The sequence below is a fragment of the Apteryx rowi genome, unplaced genomic scaffold (assembly GCF_003343035.1).
Source record: "Apteryx rowi isolate R43461 unplaced genomic scaffold, aptRow1 scaffold_62, whole genome shotgun sequence".
Classification (NCBI taxonomy): Eukaryota; Metazoa; Chordata; class Aves; order Apterygiformes; family Apterygidae; genus Apteryx; species Apteryx rowi.
In genome coordinates this window covers 680,681-700,804 of record NW_020450894.1, presented here as the reverse complement: position 1 = coordinate 700,804, position 20,124 = coordinate 680,681, and the positions used below count along the sequence as shown (strand labels likewise).

The window sequence follows — 20,124 nt, the reverse complement described above, 5'->3', positions numbered from 1 at the left end:
GCCATTCTTCTGTGTGGACACTGAATGAAGGCAATTCATTAAAGATAGATTACAAATAATAATAACATCTGTCTGTCCTCTGCAGGAATCACCAGCTGACAACGAATGATGCCTGTAAGGCAGTTATCAGTTGACTTATGGGCACCAGCCCATCAGTACATACTCTGTCAATAGTCCCCTTGGTCTGTCCCTTAAGACCAACTGAAATCACCACCTATTGGGAAGTAAATAAAAAACACAGAATCAGGGTGAAAAAGCATTTCTTGAACTGTTTTCCATCTGTTTACCTTCTAGGTTTACAGAGGAGGCCAAGAAGGAACGGCATCCCTTTGCGTACCTGCCTTTTGGGGCAGGACCCCGTGGCTGCATTGGCATGAGGATGGGTTTGCTGGAGACAAAAATGACTCTGCTGAGGATTTTGCAGAAGTTTCGATTTAAGACCTGTCCAGACACTGAGGTTTGTACATGCAGAGGCTTAAAGGCCACTCATGTCAACTTCTCTGAGTTGACAGTTTGTCCTAGAGAAGATGACCAACTTGCCTTTGTGACCTCTCTTCATGAGAGAAAACTACTAGAACCACTTCCATAATAGGGAGGGACAAAAGGCCTGGACTGCGATTTATTCTTTATGATTTTTCCCATAAAACAAACTCTTATAGATCCCTGCCTGATGGAGAGCAGCATAGCAACGCTGAAGTCAAAATACATTGATTCGTACAGGCTGAGAATGGGCATGCATCTTTCTTGGGATCTCAGCACTTGAGTATATGCCTATTACTATATATATATATTCTACCTGCCATTTGCTCAGCAGCTCTAGAGTTTATGGAGTTAATTTCTTTCTGTTCAGATCTATAATATACCTGGGCAACCACTGCCTCAGCCTCTGGCTGTAAATTCTGTTTAATATTTTATTACCGTAGTTGACTGTAAAATGAGTACTTTACAGCTTCTACAGTAATCCTTGTATGAATTGGTCCCCCAGCAAAAATGTCTGTCTGTATGTGGGGGTATTAAACATACATAAACAAGTACATACAACTGTACATAAGATGTTACTTTTTTTTTCTTTCAGATTCCTTTGCAGCTGAAATCAAAAGTTACACTTGGACCAAAAAATGGAGTCTACATTCAGCTAGAATCTCGCTAAAACAAGATGTGCTTTCTGAAACTTCCCAGGAGGGGACCCCTCTGTCAGTGACTCACTGGGTGTAATGTTTTCCAAAACCCCAAAGATGAGTAGGAGCCTAAGTCCCATTGACAGTCAGTAGGTGCTGTCTCACTGACCTCCTGTGGGACTGCAGAGCCTCAAGTCACTTTTGTAAATGGGATGTGGGCTCCAAAGTCTTTTGGTGGTTTTCAAATTGCTGTGAATAGTATCTGCAAAGGAGCATCCCACTTTTCACCTGCTTTTCTAGATCACACTTCCTTTCACTCATCTTCGAGAACGCTTTCTGCAGGCTCCAGTTCAATGAATGGAGCAGGTGTTAAGTGTACACTAGATTTATGATAGGTTTTAATTACAATTCATTATCTGGCACATCCTGCTGATGTACCTATAATCCCTCCTCTAGACAAAAGCCCAAGAGGCATAGCAGTTTTAGCAGAAGACCTGGAATCCAGGGCACTTTTTTAATTCCTGAACTCTGCTAAAAATGAAAGCCGAGTCTCTTGCACCATGCTTAACTTCTCCCTGTTTCTGTGAACTGCAGAGAGCTGCACTTCCTCATGCTTTTGAAGTGCCTTGAAATACACTTAGATTAACAATTTGCACTTGGCTTGTTACATTGATGTGATTGAAGAGGAATGATGAGTTCCTCTGTTTAGCAGTCAAGTTCCAGTAACTCAGACCAAAGAAATGAGGTGCAGCCGTTTTGCTGGTTACTGAACTGCTGTTGGAAAGGAGGAGGAAAAGAAAATAGGAATTGAAAGGGAGCAGGAGGACTGGGAGAAATTTAAGGGTGATCAGATGATGTTGCTACACTATCTGCTTTGCTGCTTTGAGCCTTTTCCTTTCCAAGCATTGCAGCTGGCACCATCCTTGTTTGGTGCATTGGCTTGAGGCAATTAAGAGGGCTGCATGCATTAATACCACTGGTGAGGGTGTGGGAGCCAGGAGCATTGGTTGCAGCAGTTGATTCCCTAAGTGATGCTTCAGCAGATCACATCACAAATGCATGCCTCACTCAACACAGTGGGGAAGGAGCTTGCTTAATTGCCAACTGCAGCAGCATGGTGGAGCTTTTCAGGCTGTATGGCTGTCTGCACGCACCTTCACAGCCAAAGCAGCAGTACATTTTTACTCTTTGCAGTCCCTCCATGTTCTTTCCTACTCCTCTACCAAGGCCTTCAATCACTGCTCAACAGTGGAATGTCACACACTAGTGACTGACCTGAAAAAACTTCTCCTTCAGCAGGCACTGCAAACTCTTCGACTGTAAAACAAAACCATGAGAGGAGATGGTCTCAGTCTCAGGGTCCTTTTTTCTTTAGTTTTTTTATAAAAAGCAAAAATTCTTATGGAAACATAAGCATATGGAAGTGCTTTTCTGTTCTTTGTGAGAGCTGAGCTTCTGCTTGGTGACATGCTCTGCATGTTTCCTTAGGTAGAGCATCTCTCTTGGTGGTATGTGTGAAGAACTGCAGCAGTAGAAAGAGACAGACTGATCATTCTCATTGCAAGGAGATCTGGAAGGAGCCATCTGGTCACTGATGCCTAGCTATAGTTTCTCTCTAGGAAGCATCTTTAGCTGCCTTCTTCCCGCACGCTACCTTAACACTGACCAAATTACTGTCTTGCTTCTGGAAGATTGTTTTTTTTTTTTTTCTTTCATGGGATTTTTTTTTTTTTTTTTAAACCAGAAAGTACAGGTAGTGGTGAAGTACTAACCTGGCAGTCATGGAACTGTTCCTGCTTCCACCGAGCAACTTTGAAATGCTAAACACAAGTGCCCCATTACAGACACACCGATTACATGAATTACTGATGGAGAGATGATTGTTATTTGAAAAGCAACTTACTGTATATATCCTAATTTCTACACACACATTCTCCATTTTTCCCCTCTTGAAAATACTATACTGACAGCTGATTTACTGTGCTGCTTGTACATGCAACTGCAGTAAAGCTGGATGGTCCTTGCCTAAAAACTTCCCACCTACCTGATAGAAGCAGAAAGCATTAGTTGCTTATTCTTGTCTTTCACTTCACAGTATGAAGTCAGCCATCAACAGCTTGTTTGTACCCTCAAAATTTTTTTACTATAATACTTCCTTATTTGACTTAGCAGGTCTCTGAACAAATACTTCAAGTCTAAAAAAAGCTTGTGTCCTGCTTTCATATTCTTTTGTATGGACTGTTCTGCAGCTTATGTGAATGCTCTTTGTATCCTCATATTTATCCAAGAGAGTGAGTGCCACTAACTAGTAGAGTAGTTGAACAATTCACATTTCTGTGACTGAACAGAGCACCATCATTGTGAATGCTGTGTTGATGCCACTGGAAAAAAACAGCAGTGCAGTGGCTGAACTGTGCATCACATTTTGCAGGCTTGAAAACTGTGTTGAGATCCTTTCCCAGCTACTTCTAAGTTGAACACAGACAATGTATGTGCCTGTAAACTCACTTGAGCCTGAGGTAATGGTATTTTTTCAACTGTCCTGCAAAGTTTTCTAGTTGTATGCTCAACGAATGGGAGAGGGAGGCCAGAATGTAAAAAGTCTTAGTACCTATTTCGACCTGTCGATTTGTAGTGGTATGGGATAGAGGAACTAGTTTTGCAGCTGTAGGCCAAGCTGGATTTCTGGAAGTACACCATCTCTTCTTGGGAGTGCAGGCCAGTGAGACAACTAGGAATCAGACAGACAGAAGGACGGTAGCTATCCAGTAGTACAGGAAGGATCCCAAGCCATTCCTTCCTTTTAAACAATAGCTGCTGATAGAGTCACAGTCTTCTATTTTTACCAGAATACTTAATGATTTTAGCCCTCTCCCTGGCTGTGTAAGATACGCAATGTATCTAAAGAGCTGTGTTGAGGGAATGAATCTGCTCTAGTCCCAAGGAAGCACACACTGAGTGTCAAAAAAGGATGAGACACGAGACTGGCAGTAACACTCCAAAACAGAAACTGGTAAGAGTGTGTTAATTACAGTGTGTTAGTGCATGTATATAACACAGTCCAGGCCTGATCCTGAGCAGAGCTGGTTTTAGAATTTGTAAAAGGTACAAAGTGAGCTTTATTTATAGCTGCAACACAAAAACATAACATTATGTCTTTAAGCACCAGTAGCATTTCAGGTACAGCATGCCTGTTTTAAAGAATAGCAGCTGATTCCAGGGAGGAACAAGGAAACTGGTTTAAAATAGTTTCTCTCCCCAGAAACAGTAAGTGTGTTGTCTTGCATTGCTGAGCTGTGGGTTTGTTTTAAGATTAGGCACGTCTGTGTTACAAAGGGGGTCTAATCATCCCCTGACAGATGATATGAAGGCTGTTTGATAAAGGAAAGTTTCTATTAAAAACATCTTCTGGGAATTTGCAATGATTACTGAAAGCTGTCAGTATAGAATGGTATTTTTAATGAGACTGCTGAGACAGAAAACCTTTACAGTTTTGTACTTTATAAATAGTATTCCTGGGAAAATGGAGTTGAGTGTTAGAAATGATTAAGCTTGGTGGCAAATCTGGCATTAAATTGCAGAATTTCCTCTGTATATGATATTTTGTGAAATGACCAACTTCTCATTTCCCTTTGTTAAATGATATTTCAGCCTTGGACACAGCTTGACTAATAACAGACTCTTCTGTGCATTTACAGTAGTAAATATGCTATAAGGATCTAAAGCTGACTTATGAGCTGATTATTTCACTGCTTCTTTCACATTGGCCCTGCTCTCTTTCTTCAGTTTGTAAAGGCTGATCAGTCTCTAAGATGTTTGCTCCCTGCACTGGTGGGTGCTGTGGCTGTGTTGACGGAGGTAGCGGGATTTCCTCAATTGCTACAGTCTTTGCAAGTGAAGATGGATCTGTAACCAGGCCTGAAACAGTAAGTGCAAGAGGGCTGTTAGGAGCCTGTCCACTGGTAAAAAGTAAAAAGCAGCTATAATCTTTCTGGCCCTTTGCCTGTCATTCCTCCTGGATTTTGTTCTCAAAGAAGAAATCCAAGTAAGCAGCATTTCTGCAACTGCCACCTCTCCTTCAGCTCAAAGGCAGCTCTAAGCAATGGGTTTGAACAAGCAAACGTGGGTGCAAGTCCTCTCCAACCTGAAGAGCACTGAGCACGCTATGTAGCTGGTAAGTGTGATCCACCTAAGTTCCTCTTCCCCACTGCAGTTCAAGTATTAAACGGACTTTAGTTCAGTTTTTATTTATTTGAACATACCAACACTTAAGCTAGAGGTATGCTATCAGAATTCTCCTTTCCCATATTGATGAACATGTAGAGTTTCTGCCAAAACAGAAACTCTTATTCTGGAGGAGTAGTTCAATCTTTTATACATAACATTGTCCTGTTCTATGAATGTATTAAAAATAAAAGATTAGTAGGACACGCAAACTATTTTAAGAGAAAGAATACAGTCAACTTGCTTTTCCATGGGCTATGTTTTACTGGGTATAAGCATGAATAAGAGTATTTAATTTAGGTATTATGCTGTTACTTTTACAGTTCATAAAAAAGGAATTCTGCACAGCCTCATTCCAGCTACTCATGGCTAAGCTCATGGTTCACAGTGTTGAAGCAATAAAAAGTTACTCAGTGTAGATCTGTCAATCAGTTAGCATTCAAGTAAATTAAAAATAAGTGCCTCTAGAATTCAGGTGGAAATGAGCTTTTCTTGGCCTACATGAAGTATTCTTACCTTATATCTTACCACTTCTGTGGTAAGCTATAGCTTACAAGTATTCATTTAGAAGCATTAAAGCAGTGATAAATGTAGGGGTGCATTCCCAGTTAAGCACTTTTTCCTCTGCAAGGAACTCCAAAGACACCTTGATTATACAGGTAACCAATGTGTCTCCTGCAACCAAAGGGGTACTGGCAGTACATCTAATGAGATTCAGACAGACATTCACTATATGAAAACAATAATGATACTGCTGGGAAACAGGGCATTGCTAATCAAGAAGTGCAAGCACTACTTTTCATCACTGTTAAGCATGACATTCTTTAAATGACAGAGTGATTTGCCTGTTCTTCTCTCCACCACCCCCCAAAAAGTACACTCATTTGTAGGCACAGTGGAAGTCACAAAAAATTTGTGTTTTCACAGACCTAAAGTACAACATTTACCTGGTAGAGTAAATCAGCTGTTTGAATACAACATCACAAAGCAATCCTTGCTCTGCTTCATGGCTTCAGAACCCATTTTAAATGAGAAAATGAGCAAGTAAAAATAAGTCTCTGGTCCTTTTCAACAAACAAGGTTTAATTTTTTGAGGCTCTGCTGGTGAAAAATAAGTAAGGACAGATCACAGTGTTGCTAAGAATCTATGCAATGAGTTGAGTACAGAGAAAGAGATTGTACAGTCTCATTTGCAATTACCTATATTGTCTACTGTTATTGTAGACACTGATTATTAAAAATGGTTTATCAAATTTTGAGTTAAAAGATAAACATGTAGAAGGCAACAGCCTCTAAACAATCATTACATGTTAAGATCTATCCTGAAACAATTGTAACTAAATATTATTTTAAAAGACAATCTTAACAGTTAGTTATAGTAAATCTTCATGTTACAACAACCCATCTAGTAAATGTATAAAAGCCTCAGAACTCTAGTACTGTGGGGAAACACTATCCCTCCTAAAGAATTCTTAAAATGCTGTCTGTCTTATTCTAAAAAATACTTTTGTGTCTTTTTACCCCATTTACTATTGCACAGAAAGGCTAGAGAATAAATGCCTGAACATCCACTCATCCACCCAAGCACACTTTTTCTAAAATTCACTCTTTTCAGTTAAGCCAACACTAAAAAAACTTTATACCAGCTAAATGTTATGATGATTGCTTGTGCTGCCGTAGCATTTCTGCCAATATCTGGTCAATGTATTCTATGAGATACTCTGGATAAATCTGCTGCTTCTCAAAGATGACAAAAATTGAAGGGTTTGAAAGGCTATTCACACAGCTGTCATAGAAGCTGTTCTGGTTGTCCTTCAACGGAGGACGAACATAAGAAGAACTACCAAGAGTGAACTCCCCTACCAATACCCGTGCCAGAAACATGGTCTTGATGTGCAAGTCTTCCCTGCAGTAGTTGTCAGAATAAGATGCATCTCTTGCAAAATAGCTTCCTGTAGAGGAGACACCATGACAGAGTTGGTAAGAGACCAAATTGCAAGGAAGGAAGGGATACAATAAAAAAATCAAATTCATTACCAAAAGCCATGAAGCAATTCATGAACAGTCTTTACAAAGCCTTCAGTTGTGCTGTACATCCTTCTTGGTGAAAATTACCATTAGGCATTACCTACACTTTCATTTTTCACAGTACCCAGATTAAAAAGCCACACAGGTGATGTTTCAAGCATTACCGTTTTCCTTAAAAGATCACCTCCAGACCCCAGACTTCCATTATCCCCCATATCACCCAACTTCCTCTCCTGAGAGAGGCTACTAATGTCCATTAGGACACTTCTGAGATTTACTAGGTATTCAGTTGGATGGGTAGAAAGTCAATCAGTCAGTCAGTCTCATGTCTGTTCTACTTGGTATGTTGATCCTTTCCTGTACACAGGAAAGTGGGAAGGAATATAATTTACTAACAAGACAAAAAAAATCCTTTAAACAGGACAGCATTTACACTCATAGCAAAAAGCAAAAAATGCCATCATTTCCCTCTGTGGGAGCTGGGAGAAACTGGAACAGAACCATGTCTGGACTCTAGGGGAAATGCTCCCTAGAACTGGCCTCTCATAAGCTTGTCTTTTCTTGCAAGGAGTGAAACACAGACACCAAGGCCATAAGTATGCCTTAGCTCCAAATTAACACTGCCAAAGGCAGATACGTTGTCCACATCGTTGTACAGATCTGTACTCAGCCCCAGACTGAATGCCTTCTTTCCAGCTTTATACCTCTGCAGTAGCTAGTGAGAATTTTTAGCAAGTCTAAGGTTAATGAAAAAGCTTCAAAAACAACCTTTGCCATAAACTGTCCCATGAAGGCCACAGATCCTCCAGTCAAAGTTTTGCTGGCAGATGGCATCAATGTGTTTTTTACTTGTCCCATGAAATAAAAATCTCTCATCTACAGCTTTCCCACCATTGCTCTTCTGCATTTGCTCCTTTTGCCTGCAATGAAAAGGACCATCACTATAGTTCCACAGTGGCTGTATCCAAACAAGTTCCAGTGATACCACCAGCACTCAGAGGCAATTTTACCCAAAGGGTACATTCTAAAAATTCTTACATTAAGGCCTAAGCTTTGTGTGTACAGGGCACCTTGCTGTCCAGGTAGGCACATACATGCTTTCATTATATACAAATGTCTCCAGCTATTTAACAGTAAAAATGTTATGTTCTTTTCACTACCTGGGGGGAGAGGGGAGGCAGGAGCTTATTATTAATTTTTCCCCTAAACACAGAAATTCACACTGAGATTTTCCTTCAGTTAATTTTGAGGGCTGTTTCATTTTTGACCAACTACTACCTGTGTTTGTGCCAGATGTGACTGATTCCCAGTTCATAGCTTCTGCAGAAGGAAGCTGTCCTGGACACAGGCTTGGCAGAGGTCAGAGGCGTTTGCTAAGGAGCAGGGATTCCTCCCACAGAGCTTGTCTGATAGTCTAAGCTCTCTGCCTTAGGACTGAGTGAGTCCTGTTTTAGCCAGCACCTCTTTACCCACATGTTGATCCTGGCTAGGTATTTCAGAGGGGGGAGAGGAAGCAGATTCTGAAATACAGCTGCATTTCAGAAATGTGTGTGGCTATGTTTAGCGTATAGCTAATTGCAGAAACAAAATTCATGAGCACATACCAGAGCAGGATTTTATACATACCACTGATACAGTTCCCAGAGAGATGGGTTCTGAACTCTATGAATCCCTTGAATGATTGTTTTGGGCATCGTGCGCTGAAAGTCTACCTGGACTTTCTTGTATTCGTCAGAAGAACTATCAAGCTTAATCAGCTGTAAGGAAGAAGATTAAAAAGCCACTCATCTTTTACCCAGTCGTAACAAAACCACCCTATCTAGTTTACTACTCAGACCTTCAAAATGTTTTCTGTGAAGCAGAGATATGAGCAGCGAAAATACTCTTGGAAAGAAGCAGATTAGAGGTCCCTGCTCTCCTGAATGTGAGCTCTTAGCTAGGGAACATGAACTCCTGGTAGCTAAGGCACCCAGGTTGCTCTTCCACAGGACATTAAAAGAGCTGGATGCTCTTCCACAGCTAGTCCTTTTTACTATTTGGGAAAAAAATGCATTTGCATGCATCTCTGGAACAGTATCTAAATACATAGAAGAAATCAGTACAGAAATAAAATAAAAAAAGAATTAAGAATTTAAGTTGTAGCAAATCAGAGGGTACCTCTTTACCCATGCTCTTTAAATCTTTATAGTTTATGCCCCCTATAGCCAGCAAACATGTAAGCTGCACTGCCTGACGTGTTTTGAAATAAATTGAAAAGGATCTATTTGATCAAACCAACCATTTTAGGGAAGGGCAGGGGCACACTGCAGAAGATCAAATCCTTACATGACAGTCCTGAAAGCAAGCAAAGTTTTCTACTTGTATGCTTCCCCTGGAAACATGAAGAATATCAACATTATCCTTCCCTATTTTTAATGACAACTTCTTGAGGCCTTACACTAAGCTTTTCAGGTTGGTTATTTTCAAGCTTCATACAAGAACATTTCTTCTGCAGGCAAAATTACTACAGTTGATAGCAACGTTGGTTGAGGCAGGCCAGCAAAGGTAAACTGTGCAGATATAGCTGGGTGTATGGCTGAGCTAAACAAGCTCATGCCTCTGGAGTTAATGCTAACATCCTGATCCCAACCTGAGCGTTGCTGATTTCAGCAATGCCCTATTGACATACAAAAGTTTGCTTACACACAGCTCAGGGACTGACTACCCTGCAATTTAAGAGGCATGATTTCTCTCTGATGCTTCAGAAGAGGTTGCACTTTAAAGCTAGTATCTTGGGCATCAGTAGCAGTCCTGCTCATACAGCATAAGCTACAGGCAAATCTGCCAAGGACGAGGATAAACACCTGGCAGTGAAAGCCAGTGCTGCCATGGTTGGAATGCCATCATTTGTTAGTTTAAACTTGGTTCCAGTTTCACCTCTAGATCTTCCAAGTATGGTATCAGGCTCAAATTTACCAGTGCCTCTGCATTATGTTACATAAGAAACAGCCATCTACAAAGACACAAAAACCACTGAACTTGTGGTGCAAGGGAATTATACATGAGAAAAGATGGAGAGGAAAAAAAAACAAAAACAAAAACAAAAAGCACCAAACCTTGAATCCCAACTCAGGCAGGGCAGATTTGTCCCAGTGAGCTGGAACGCTGGTACTTTCTTCTTCTGAATGTTTAAAGCCCCTATGCATTACAAGACATTCCAAATAAGTCATTAAAACAAAACAAAACACAATCCTTAAATTTTATGTACAAATAATGCAAAACATTTTTACCAAGTTTAGGGAGACTATGGACTACTGGATGTATTCAGAAACATTTCAAAATTGTCTTTCAGTTCAGTACAGGAAAATATTTGTTCTAAATCATTATGTCAAGACTTATGGCAGCAAGTGAGATGCCAGATGAGCAAAAAATTTAGTTATACATTGAATTAATCATGAAACTAGTTCTCTTATTGCAGAAAGTCAAATGTGTACATAAAAGCCCTGCTACACCAGAACTAGTGCATCACTATTGTAGGAGTATGTCAGAAACAGGACAGCTACAGCCTTCCTCCCTACTTCCACATCAATTGTAGTAAGTGCTTTTAGTTGCTGTTTTCAGTGTGTTGTTTAAACATTATGTGCTGCAAGAGAACATGTAAAAAAAGTTGGACGTTACGCGCAATTTTATAAAACTTCCCTTTGCAGACATTCACCTTTTACTCCACCTGTACCAACCACTTCTCTCCTCTCTGATTGTCTAGTTATTCTCAAAATAATTGTTTCTAAATTTGAACTTAGTTTTGAAAATTGCTACTCTCAGATGTCAAAGGGGGGTAGTGCGCATAAGTGCTACTGTTTCCATCTGTATCAGTTGCTCTAGTAAAATATAGCAGCTCCCTGTAACAATGCTACATGTTAAATTATCTTCCATGCTTCCAAACTCTCTGTGGCTAAGCTCAAACTTCCTCACTCTCGGTGCTCCTAAACTGCTTCAGGACTGTTTGCCATTCTGTAACACTGCCTTGACTAGACATTGTTGCAGAAAAGGTACATCTCCTCCCCTTTCAGTTTCTTTTACCATTGCCTTAACAGCTGTGTTTTCACCTTAGTAACATCCTTTTTGCAAGACATTGAGTCCATGCATTCATAATGCACTAGATCCATCACCCAGAATGAGCAGTTGCAGTTTACCTCTTTCTTGTCTTTTCTACCTCTGTCTGGGAGACAAATTTAGGTCTTCTGCAAACCTCTCTTTCTGTTGTATAGCGAAGGTTTTTCTGAATCATGGCTGGGGGAGGGGAGAAAAAACAACAGAGACCAATCAGCAAGATGTTTTAGAAAGGCTTCACATTGCAGGGAAATTTGCCAGTAGGTTGCTTTGCCAAAACTGCTGAAAAAAAGGCACCAATCGTTTCTTCTTGCTACACCCCGGGAAGCCTGAGCCGCACCCATCTGAGCGGGATGTGGAACCCAGGGTCCTCAGTGTAGGTCATTGAGGAGGATTCCAATTTCAATTTTATTCTTTAACTTTATAAAGAATGATGGACACTGGTAGCTATGGAAATCTTCCCTTAATTGTTCCATCAGCCACCCTCAATCAAGAAGGATCATTGTAAAATAAACATCTACTTTTGCTCCATAGATTGCACCCCCATTTCTCAATGTGCAATCATTATCAAGATACTATCTTCTTGATTTATCTGTAGACTGCAAGCCATATAAATGCAACCTAAGAGTCATCACAGGACATTCTTCATTTTCATTGACCAGCAACAAAAACACATTATGGCAACCTCAATTTTAGGGGCATCAGATTGTGGATCTTGGATCCTCTGTAGCTATTGCCACATCATACTAGCAACTGAGAGTCAACAGCAGCCAGTAAAATGAGGCCTGATCTTCAGAGATGTATACAGAGGGGCAGAGCTCTTGGTATCACCAATCCTAGAGAGTGACTTTTGGAAGAAGTCTACATTGTGTGTTTTTGCATAAACAAAAAAAGCCCAAACTTCAGGAAAGGGATTAATTTATGACAAAGTTTTCTCTTCTAAATCCAATAAATTTCCCCAGCCTGTAGAGAAGATTCCAGCATTGCTTTAAATTGAATTACAAACATATCACATGCCCTTTATGCTCAGATTTTCTATGCAGAATGAGACAGTATTGGGCTACACTAAAATGACAGCCTAGGTAGATTGATTCCCAGCCACCGTTTCCCATGATCTCCAAAGAGGATACCTGAAAAGGCAGCAGTGCTAGAGAGAACAATTACACACTCTTAACAAATGGTTTAAATATCCTGAACTCTTGGGAAAGACACCTTCATATTTTGACACAGTCAAGGTGTTTCCTCAGCCTTACCAGATAGGCTGAGCTATGCAAAGAAACCAGCTGTAGAAATCTTGCAACGTGATTCAACAGGTTGACTTTGATTGTCCAGAACCCACAGTTTGCCTAAGAATTTGTTTTCCTGCTAGCTAGTGATTAAACCAGAGCAGAAGCTGGCTTGCCAAGTCTTCCAGAAGCTGAAAGTTTTGGAGGAATAAGTAAGTATGCCACCTTCCTTGTATGAACAGCTCTTATCCTGTGAATTTTGACAGGAACTCTGTCTCTGTAAGCATCTCGGACGAGAGTTCAATTTTTCTCTTGTATCTCCTGTAGTAATATAGTTTAAAACTACAAAAGACTGACTGGGGGCCGCGGAGGGGGCAAAAAGGGTATGGAAAGGGAGAGAAACAAAACAAAAAACAAAGCAAATGTAACATACCTCCAAAATTGAGTTCATATTCATGTTTTCCAGCTTTAAAGTTCAGCTTTGGAGAACCTTTGGCTATATAAGCTTTCTCCAGATCATCACTGGAGACAGTGGCAGCTGCATGATCCTTATCCTGTCAGGCCAAAACCAGAGAAGAAAGACTCTCCTGGTCTGTTACACACAAGCAAATTTAAGAACTAACAACTCTCATAAGGTAGCTGCAGTCTGTATCAGCCTTTGTGTATGACAGCGGCTCTGATACAAAGGCCATCTATTAAGCAGATGAGAACTAGGGAAGCTGTCCTTAAGACAAAGCAAGGAGTTTTATGAAGCCTAAACTTATGCTGCAAAGTTTATACAGTGACCACAGCATTAGAGGGCATGTATATTCACCAACTAGACCTTAGCAAAAAAGGCCCAAAGTACTACTGGAACCTTGAAAAGGAAGTTTTAGTTAGGAGCAGTGAAGAGAAAATAAAGTATTCATGTGATCCTATCTGACATGACTCACTGAAGAATTATCTGTCAGTAATGGTTGTGACTCACCAGTGAGCACTCTCCTATCTGAACCAGTCAAATTCACAGGGAAAACCTCTCATTAAGCCTCTAAAGTTCATCTGTACAGTATGTGTGGGAGGAAGGGAGGGAGGGGGTAACAAAAGAGGGGAGCATAGAAACAAACACTGTGCAGTTTTCAGTAGGTTCTGCAGTTATAACACAGTGAGTTGAAGGACTTCTCATTTCTCCACACTTACCTTTTTTCCATACTCCTGCCACAGACCATATTCATCTTTCCAGTACCAGATCCATTCTGTTGTAAGAATGAAGTGAGGAGGTTTGGTCACAGAAGAAGCTGTAGAAAGACGCCTAACCTTTGCAAACCCACAGCACATACTCCGAAAACAGATGCATGGCAAGACAGAGCCACTTTCAGTAACGCCATTACTAAATCTGTTTAAAAAATAAAAATAAAGTTAGCTCCAAGGCCCCCACAAATCTCCAAATTAAGTCAACATCACTCAAGAGCAAAATGCAAACCATTTCCACAACAATCCCAATTCTGACTCGCTTCTATTTGTACATATTTTGTCTTACAATATTATGTCTCACTTTGGTTCCATGTGCAGTAATCAGTATCAACTTATAATTTATGGAATTATGTAAGATGAACAGACACAATAGAAAATTTACACTCCCTTCTTCTCACTAACCAACTATATCCTGAAGGGAGCACTGCTGTAACTTAAGCATGGCTTCAAACAGCTTCTAACATAATATAAAGTAATTAAAAAGTATGGTGCAAAACCTGCCTCATTTTGGTTTTGCAGTTTTTAGTGCTTGCCCCACATGCACAACTAATGGAAACACGATGAATTGAACAAATTCTGAAAAAGAGCTACCCCAATAGCTTCATAGCTTTTAAAAACCTCTTGCTGCTTGTAAGAACAGCATTTCTGTCTTCCTTTCAGCCTGTCAGTCACTGATGGCAGACACCTCAACCAACCTCATATTCCATGTAGTAGAAGAGGACTAGGTAAATTTTCCAACATGGGACACAGCATATTGGTATGAGTCCCCTCCAATAAACCTTTGTGCTACGCGACCAAACCCCTTCAAGGTATTCCCATCTTCTCCATGGTTCTCTGGACACAAGAATATTTCTCTTTTCAGGTACAAAAGGTATTCTGTCAGTTCCACAACATGGACTGGAAGGGAGAGATGGAGGGGAAAAAAATCCCACGCTACCTTCACATCCTCCATATCGAAGGTGAAGCAGAAGGTTACTTCTAATGATGGGGACAAATTGTGTGCAGACAGTTCTAACCAAAGACAAATTCTCACAAGTATTTGTAATAAAATCATCATTCATTTGAAGTTTTCCAGCCATCCTTAGTGAGGATTCTGACTTCCTATGGTAGCACCAGGAGGAATTATTTGCACAGTTTTCAGAGCAAGGAATACTATGAGTGGACAGATCAACCCCCTGAAGTAACACAGAGGGTCCAATATGGACTCCAGACATGAATAATTCACAACGGATCAGATCTACAGCAAGAGTAGATAAGCAAAGTGAGGTTAGTAGAATATCAAATGAAGCTACTTATGTAATGACTGAAATGAGCCATAGCAATTTACAGCAGTAAGAGCCTGACCCAATATTACATGTCCAGAGGGCAAACTCCAAACATTATTAAGATTTATAGTAGCTTATACCTGGTTTTACTGGGGTCACAATATGCTTCTTCTATTTCTTCCATATTCTTCAAGTCTTTCCAGGTATTACCATCAGAGATTTGCCATTTGTATGGCAAGTGAAAATGAACTCTGATACACTTGTCTATAAAAGTAGGAGAAAGTAAGAGATGTATTATTTTTCCTTCTATGGAAAAAAAGGGAAGAACGCCTAGCTGGTGAAAGCATCAAATGCATGGTTATGGAAAGTGTTCACCTATGGAATCGTTGCAAACAGTAGTTCAGGTTTTTTGAGCTTAGGGAAAAGTTCAATTTCTTTACCAACTAGATTATCTTTGTGCATCAAAATTGTTAGCAAGAGCTCAGTTGTGAAGGACTTTTTTTTTTTTTATGCTTGATATAGAAGACAAAAAATTTACAATGGATCGAGATTGCAAGCTCATACAAGGCTCGTATTTCATAAAAAGAATAGAGTAGACTCAAGTTAAATTTCTATGCTTAATCACTTAGCTCCCCCCCAAGTGGTATTACTGAAGAAAGCAGTGCTCAGTTTTAGGATAGGAGATAGCTCATTTAGAGACTTCAAGAAGCCAACAGGCTTAAGGGTCCAGGCCTCAAAAGTAACAACAGTAGCGCCAGCAGTAGCCCAGGTATTGCAGGGGTCACTCAGGAATCACTCGAAGTGGCAGTATGCAGAGCCCCTGAACTGACAGGAGTGAAGAAGCTAGTTTTCACTGGAGAGCAATAGGCAACACAACAACAGGAAAAGTCAAGGAGTTTGTACAAGAAGGTATGCAGTACTCCAGATCAGGTCAAGAACATTGAGAAGGAAAAGGATGACAAAAGGACACCCCAAGAACAAAATTAGCACAGCAGCATTTTCCCTGGACCAGTCAGAAGCTGTTTAAAGGAAGAGAGAGCTCAGACAGATGGAATGGAAGAGTGCTAGAAGAAACACGGGACAATGTAGAGTTTCCAGTATCTTCTGTAGTTATTTGGAAATAGGAGTCCTATCATTTGGCAATCCCTTACGTGAACCCAGTTGGAGCAGCCAATCTCCAACACAGGCCAATATTATACCTTTCAGAGGAAGACAGAACAGCTCCTTTGTTGAGTAAACCAAGTAGGTCAAACACTTTCTCTGCAGCACTCAAGATAAGTGTAAACTCTGAAGTTTCCACTTTCTGTGAGAAGTGTCTATCATTTTCTCTTTCTAAGAAAAGGAAGATTTAGACTTGCTATCATCACAACCTACCTTTAAAGACACAACGTTTGTACAGATGATATAAACAGATCTGTTCCGATTCGTCATCATTCATAGTTGAGGGCTCTTGACTCGAGCTGTGTTTTCTCTCTAGAGGGTGAATTATAAGCCTTGTTAATATGCATTGTTTCAACAAGCCCCTCTAGATGAGCACGTATGGCTAGGGAAGATGCTTAGAAACAGAACTTGTAACTATGTAACCCAGATCAGCTCAGGAAAGACACTGAAGTCTTTGATAACCTTATATACACATAAGCCCTATGCCTTTATCCATCCTTTCCGAATATGACTTTCACATAAGTTCTAAATTCCTCAGATTCAGTTTATAGCTATTACCACAAGATAAGAAGGGAATCCAATGCCTTTGCATTTCTAGACAGACTTGAATTATCCAAGCGTTCCACAGAGCTGCTCATATTGATAGCTAAAAAATTCAGAGTCTCAAAATTTGATATTTCTGTAAATCAAAACACAGAGAAGGGAAGAAGGAATTGCTGGGAGAATTGCAAAGACAGACAAACATACACACACATTTGGATTTTCCATTCTGTTATCCTTTTCTTCCTGCTAAATTATACTTGACTGACAATTGTAAGGAAATTCAAAAGATAAGAATGAGCAAAATAGCATTACATTTCTGAGAAGTAACTAGGATTCTGCTCTCTCTGACTTCTTGTGCTAGACAATGGCTAGATTAAAAAAAAAAAAAAAAGGAAACCAGGAGAAAAAATAGTTTATAAACATACAAATAAATGCCACCTCTGTTCTTAAACAGTTCTCTACCCCTCTTTACATGTTTTCACCATGAAAAATCACAGGTCTCCCTATTTTCTGGTCCTGTTATGCTTTTCTAACCCAAGCTTTAAGATTTCTATAAACACTAAGCACTTTATTCCTCAGGCACCCATAATGCCTTGAAATCCTTTCCACCTGAATTTTTGAGACACAGTTTCTGTCAATGACTTGGGTGCAAGGTCCAGCCTAGAAGACATATCAAGTAGAAAATTCACTTTTCTTTTTCATTTTGACATCTGTGTTAAAACCACAGTTAATATAAATGTGTCTAAATGTTAAGTTCACTATACTGACTCCTCCTCTGACATTTTCAAAAAATGATGTGATTTACCTTTGCATGGTGAAGACTTGTCATCTTTTGTGTCATACATGTTCCTGGTGCCATTTTTTATGTCATACATGTTCCTGTAAGTGGAGGGTAGTTTCTCAATAATGTCTGAGCTCATTCCCTGTCTCTCCAGTTTCTCATAACATTCTGAATTTAAGAAGTCATGGGATCGCTTGCAGCTGCTGCCAAATCTGCATTGTCCCTGCAAGAAGTACTGGCAAATATGCAGTTTGGTGCAGATCTTTTTATACGTACAAGATCCATAAGGTCCATCACCTTTGTTATAATGCAAGCAGACCTTGGATAGGGAAAAAAAAGAATTTAAAGATTGAAGTATAATGTGCTCAAAATAGACTGCTTGAATTTAAGAGATTTTACATTTTTACAGTTGCAATTTTACATTTGCATTTAAAAGACTTATACATATTTCCTCATTTTCTTGTCTTCTAAATGATCACTTGATAGATTTTTCCTTTTCCCAACTAAGGTCTAGAAAGATATTTCATCAGACAAGAAGCAACTATCTTACAAACATTATCAAGCAACTGGGATTTTATTCTAGATCACATAAATGCAAGACAGTGAATTCTATTGTGGTACTATTCTAAACTCTCCACCCTTCTAGTTTTGGAATATGGATTTTTTTGACCTGAATTCAATAGGAAGAGAACAGAGGATACAGCTTTAAAGTTTTAGATTTGGATTATTCCAACCTGAATTGATTTACCCTTTCTTTTGAAAATCTTAATGGTAGTACTCTAAACTGAAGATTTAAATTATAGATTATTAAATACTAATATTGGTAGAGAATGATCTACAAAATACCAATATATGCAATACTATATATATACACCAGAATGCCTTCAGAAGATTCAAAAGCTGCCAACCAATGCCTGTAGTTTCTTGAAAACTTCTGAGTGAACCACAGACAGAAGAAACATTTCTACTGCATAACACAAAGATATTTCCACTTTAAGTGACAATAAACCCAACGCCTATCAATTCACGATAAAGCTCTATCCCTTCACTGTAGTACAATCTGCAAAACTCGGACTGAAAAACAACACTGGAGCAGCAAGACTAATGCAGGGCAACGTCCACATACAAAGACTGTGAAGGGAAGAGGGTTTAAATTTACAATTTTCTTTTGCAAGCACTGTAGTACTTTACCCATTTTGTTCAATTAAACTGTTCACAGAAGTGAGACTAAGCAAAAGCAAAGCCTGCTGGCTCATGGCCTATGACCACGAACATTCCTCAGCATAGCGTTTGTCAACGCTATGTACGTATCTCCAGCTAATATCAAGCCTCTTCCACTTTGTCATGCTCATGGAAATACAGGGACCAGAAGTTGTTGCAGTGTTGCTTACCTCCGGTAAGAGCGAAGGGTCATTTTGAAGAAGAAGTTGGCGAAGTTCATCACCGTTTAAAATCTCAAGCCCATATTGTTTTAGCACACAGAGATTGTGCTCTGAGTAAAAGTTGTGAACAAACTTGCATTCTTTCCTGCAAGTTAGGATAGCCAAATGTAAAATTAACATAATAGATCAGCACAATTTTGCTATCCCATCTATATTACACTGAACAGTTTTAAAAAGCACACCAAATTAGCCAGTTTCAGAAGAAGTCTGTAGTGTTTCTTTATCAAGTAATTATGTGACTTGTCTCGCAGATTACATAATTACTCTGCAGATAATTGCCATGCTATTTCTAATTTACCGTCATTACAGCATTAGTGTAGCCTGGCAATATTGGCATTTTTGACCTGCAGCTCCTGGCAAAGTTACGCACAAGAAACAACACCACAAAGCCAGAGCACTGCCGCCCCCACAACCCGTATCAAAAACTTCGCTCCTAATCTTAGCGCAGCGCACATCACTGGGACGCGCCGCGGGCCGCAATGGGGCTGTGCGATGCTCTCGGCCTAGCAGATGCCCTTCAGGGAAGTGATACGAGCAGGGTGGTGGGTGAGGAAGGAAGCGTTGCAGCTGAAACAAGAGTTAGCGAAGCAACCTCTTGTATCTCTCCCCCTTGTGAAAAAAGAAATTTAAAAAAAAGGAGGGGAGAATATAAAATGCCTTCAGTGATGGCAGAGCAGAAGGAAGGCATTTACGCGCATCCCCTTCAGCGTCCACATAACGCACGACAACCCGCCGAGGACGAGCCCCTCACAGCCTACCCAAAACTCTGTCCTCCCCTGCCCTGGGGAGCTCCCAAGGGGAGCCACGCGGGGCCAAACCCCCCGCCGCCCTCTGCCTCGAGCGGCCGTTTAACGAACGCCGCCGAACGGCCACGAGGGCGCCGGTCCCGCGGCCCGCCCCGCCGCCCCCGCCCCTCACCCGGCCCGCTGGTTGCGGCAGACGCCCTTCAGGTGGTACTTGCAGAGGTGCAGCCGCCCGCACCGCCCCGTGCAGCCGGCGCCGTGCTCCGGGCACAGC

General features: G+C 40.5%; 2 protein-coding genes and 1 long non-coding RNA gene across 5 annotated transcripts in view; 2 read left to right on the top strand and 1 right to left on the bottom strand.

Moving 5' to 3' along the window:
- Nucleotides 1-3,964, top strand: part of TBXAS1 (thromboxane A synthase 1) — a 234,144-nt gene extending 230,180 nt beyond the window's left edge. For all 3 annotated transcript variants that reach the window (XM_026083866.1, XM_026083864.1, XM_026083865.1), the window contains 2 exons: nucleotides 295-457; nucleotides 1,076-3,964. In XM_026083866.1, the coding sequence (XP_025939651.1) occupies nucleotides 295-457; nucleotides 1,076-1,150 (238 nt within the window). In that variant the 3' untranslated portion in view covers nucleotides 1,151-3,964. The remainder of the gene's footprint in view (nucleotides 1-294; nucleotides 458-1,075) is intronic.
- Nucleotides 3,965-4,556: 592 nt separating this feature from the next.
- Nucleotides 4,557-17,904, bottom strand: LOC112974655 (poly [ADP-ribose] polymerase 12-like). The gene is made up of 11 exons (XM_026083867.1): nucleotides 17,690-17,904; nucleotides 16,555-16,653; nucleotides 15,321-15,444; nucleotides 13,862-14,057; nucleotides 13,119-13,239; nucleotides 11,543-11,639; nucleotides 10,466-10,547; nucleotides 8,997-9,127; nucleotides 8,139-8,290; nucleotides 6,290-7,294; nucleotides 4,557-5,036 (listed from the first exon to the last, which is right to left on the bottom strand). Exons 1-10 carry the CDS (start codon nucleotides 17,802-17,804, stop codon nucleotides 6,996-6,998), a joined length of 1,416 nt encoding a protein of 471 aa, XP_025939652.1. The 5' UTR covers nucleotides 17,805-17,904; the 3' UTR covers nucleotides 4,557-5,036; nucleotides 6,290-6,995.
- LOC112974656 lies at nucleotides 14,069-14,981 on the top strand. The gene is made up of 2 exons (XR_003256357.1): nucleotides 14,069-14,672; nucleotides 14,778-14,981. It is a non-coding gene; the product is annotated as an uncharacterized LOC112974656 (long non-coding RNA).
- Nucleotides 17,905-20,124: the final 2,220 nt, after the last annotated feature.

Excerpts from the sequence above, each read along its gene's own strand:
- LOC112974655 (XM_026083867.1), bottom strand. The coding sequence starts at position 17,804 with ATGAGCTCAGACATTATTGAGAAACTACCCTCCACTTACAGGAACATG. Across the intron at positions 16,654-17,689 it reads CAAGTCTTCACCATGCAAAG|AGAGAAAACACAGCTCGAGT; the intron begins GTAAATCACATC and ends TTCACCCTCTAG. Across the intron at positions 7,295-8,138 it reads TGGGACAGTTTATGGCAAAG|GAAGCTATTTTGCAAGAGAT; the intron begins GTTGTTTTTGAA and ends TCTCCTCTACAG.